Source organism: Triticum aestivum, chromosome 2B (assembly GCF_018294505.1).
Source record: "Triticum aestivum cultivar Chinese Spring chromosome 2B, IWGSC CS RefSeq v2.1, whole genome shotgun sequence".
In the NCBI taxonomy this organism is placed as follows: domain Eukaryota; kingdom Viridiplantae; phylum Streptophyta; class Magnoliopsida; order Poales; family Poaceae; genus Triticum; species Triticum aestivum.
Genome location: NC_057798.1, coordinates 92,704,350 through 92,707,325, shown reverse-complemented (window position 1 = coordinate 92,707,325; position 2,976 = coordinate 92,704,350). Strand labels below are relative to the sequence as shown.

General features: G+C 56.1%; 1 protein-coding gene across 1 annotated transcript; it reads right to left on the bottom strand.

The window, feature by feature from the left end:
• Nucleotides 1–511: 511 nt before the first annotated feature.
• Nucleotides 512–2,442, bottom strand: LOC123040600 (NAC domain-containing protein 1). The gene is made up of 3 exons (XM_044463397.1): nucleotides 2,080–2,442; nucleotides 1,675–1,985; nucleotides 512–1,131 (listed from the first exon to the last, which is right to left on the bottom strand). Exons 1-3 carry the CDS (start codon nucleotides 2,258–2,260, stop codon nucleotides 571–573), a joined length of 1,053 nt encoding a protein of 350 aa, XP_044319332.1. The 5' UTR covers nucleotides 2,261–2,442; the 3' UTR covers nucleotides 512–570.
• Between the last annotated feature and the right edge of the window lie 534 nt (nucleotides 2,443–2,976).

Here is a 2,976-nt window from a genome sequence, read left to right as displayed (position 1 = left end):
AGATCCACTTGCACATAAGTGCTATGTTCATCAGCTTAGAGTTGATGACCCCGAGACCCCCCTGGGTTTTAGGTCGACAAACGGCTTGCCACTTAACCATGTGGTACTTCCGTTTAGGGCCCGCACCTTCCCAAAAGAAACGTGCCCGGGGAGTGTCCATTTTTTTATGGACGCCATCCGCCAATAAGAACATACCCATGACGAACATGGGTAAGGACGAGAGGCTAGAGTTAGTAAGGATTAGTCGTGCCCCTGATGACATAAATCGACCTCTCCATGGACATACCCGGTCCGCCACCTTAGTGTTGAGAGGTTCCCAATCGGCAATCGAGCATTTCTTCTCTGCGATCGGTAAGCCAAGGTAAGTGAATGGGAACTTTCCAAGCTTGCAATTTAGCAAGTTGGCCACCCGTTCGCTTTCGGCCGCGCCCATCCCTATGGACACCACTTCACACTTGTGGAAGTTAATTTTTAGTCACGAGTCATCCGATCGATGGGGTTTACTGAGATGAAGCATACAACCAGGTCATATATGCTGCAAGATCTTGAAGAAGGGTCGTGAAGAGCAGCTTAGAACTGAGGAAGCATGTGATGGTTGAGGCCGCCCAGCACGGACGCCACGGCCTGCCAGCCATTCGCCGACTGCGGCGGCGCGTCGAAGCACGACCCGTTGAGCTTCTTGGCCGACGGCTGGTGCGTGCCGGGTTCTTCCGGGCTCGCCGCCTTGCGTTTCCCCGCGCTCCCGCCGCTGGCGTCCGGCGACGACGACGAGGGCGAGTAGTACGACGGCTCCACTACGTGCCTGCTGTCGCCGACGGGGAGGAGCTGGTTCAGGGAGGGATGGACGGCGAGGTGGTGGGTGGCGCCGTGCTCGACGTAGGTGTCCAAGTTCTGCCCGAACGCGTAGTCGTCGAACAGCTCGGAGAAGGACGGGAACGTCGGGAGCCTCCCGGCGTGTGGCTGCTGGTGGTGCTGCTGCCTTATCATGGGTCTGCAGGTGGCGTCGGTGAAGGTGCCGCCGCTGGAGAGGTCGTCGTGGTCGGCCATGTGGTCGTAGTCCGCGAGCGGCGGCACCATCGGCGACGCCAGGCCTGTCTTCTTGTAGATCCGGCACAACACCCAGTCATCGAGCTGCAGACATATGATGATATGAACAACATAAATCAATCAATATCGGTACCGGTACCACCATGCCTATCGCTGTCGAAAGCTATTGAACTTGACGAATCAATGGCTGCCACTAGCTATGGCAGTCATGCCACTAGCTACCCACGCAAAGCTGTTCCATTCTCCAATAAAAGCAGAGCAAAACAAATTAAGCATCTCGCGTGCTCACTCCCATGGTATCATTCGTCAAAGTACAGCTCGATGTGATATGATACTATTAGCTAGTATTACTAATCACAGTCATCTCAGGTTAAGAGGGTAATTCGGTCATTAAATAAAGATGGGCATTTCTAGCGATCAACGCTGCAACAACGGCACGGCCGGTGCAACCGTGCAACAAAGCAAACGCGTGGGCCGTGGCGCGAAGAGGATCAGGATAGCATGCATGCCAGCCGCGTGACACTGTTGCACGCGGGTATGGCCGGCGCCGGTAACGAAACGATAGAGAGCGACAGTCCATGCTCGATCGACGAATTAATCGAAGCAAGTGGGATGGGAGTTACATACCCTCATGGAGACGTTGCGGAACTTGATGGGCTTGTAGGTGTTGACGGCGGCGGCGAGGGGGTCGGCGGCGAGGCGGTACTCGTGCATGATCCAGGCCGTCTTGGTGCCCTTGGGCGGGCGGCCCGTGTAGAAGACGAGCGCCTTCTTGACGCCGACGCCCTGGCCGGTGGCGGCGTCGTGGATGGGCTTGTCGGTGCCGGTGGCCTTCCAGTAGCCGGAGCCGGCGGCGCGGTTGGGGCGGATGCCGTTGGGGTACTTGCGGTCCCGCGGGCTGAAGAAGTACCACTCGCAGTCGCCGTACACCGCCTGGGCTGCAGTTCCATCATCAGAGTCGAACCATGGTGAGCAAGCAGAGCAGGTATTACATACATACAGCGGTGATCGGTTGATTGGTTAAGAATGTACAGGGGAGGTCCCATGGGTCGAACTTGTAGATGTCGACGTCGGCGATGATGGGGACCGGGCACGGCGCGGCGGCGGCGCGGTTGCGGAGGTAGTGCAGGATCAGCTCCTCGTCCGTCGGGTGGAACCGGAACCCCGGTGGCAGCGACGTCGCCGCCCCCTGTCCCTGCTGCGCCATCGACATGATCGACCACCCGACCGACACGCACGTACCTCGTACGTGCAACCAATCAAGATCTCTCTCTTTCTCACACACACACACACACACACACACGCGATCAGAAGAAGGGAGAAGCTCACACACACACTGAACCAGACCAGAATCTATCCTGGGAATCGAGTGGCCGGATGGATGGACGGGGCGTGCGTGTGCTTATATGGTCCAAGGTATCTTGTCCGTTAACGCTGGGTGGCAGGGCCCGTCATTGTTGGGGTTCTCGAGGGGCAGATGCTCAGGGAGGGGGGAGGGGGTCGCGTCGCGCGCCGGCCGATTGGTTCGTTATTCCTGGCGTCCGGCGTGACGGGTGGCGTCAGCGAGCCGAGCTGGAGCGTGCGTGCGCCCGGCCCGCTTGCGTCCATGAGCTGTGGTGCTACTCCTAGCTGCCGCCACCCTCTTTGCTCATCAATCTCATGTGATGGCTCTGCATCTTAAAAATATACTTCCTCCGTTCCTAAATGTAAGTCTTTTTAGAGATTTTATTAAATGAACTACATACGCAGCAAAGTGAATGAATTCACACTTAAAATACATCTATATACATTCGTATGTAGTTCATAGTGAAATCTCTACAAAGACTTATATTTAGGAACGGAGGATGTAGCGTGCATTGTCTCAAGAGAAAATCTACTAGTAGTATACATGAAAATTTTGGCATGCGGGAAGCTGTGCAAGTGTCACTG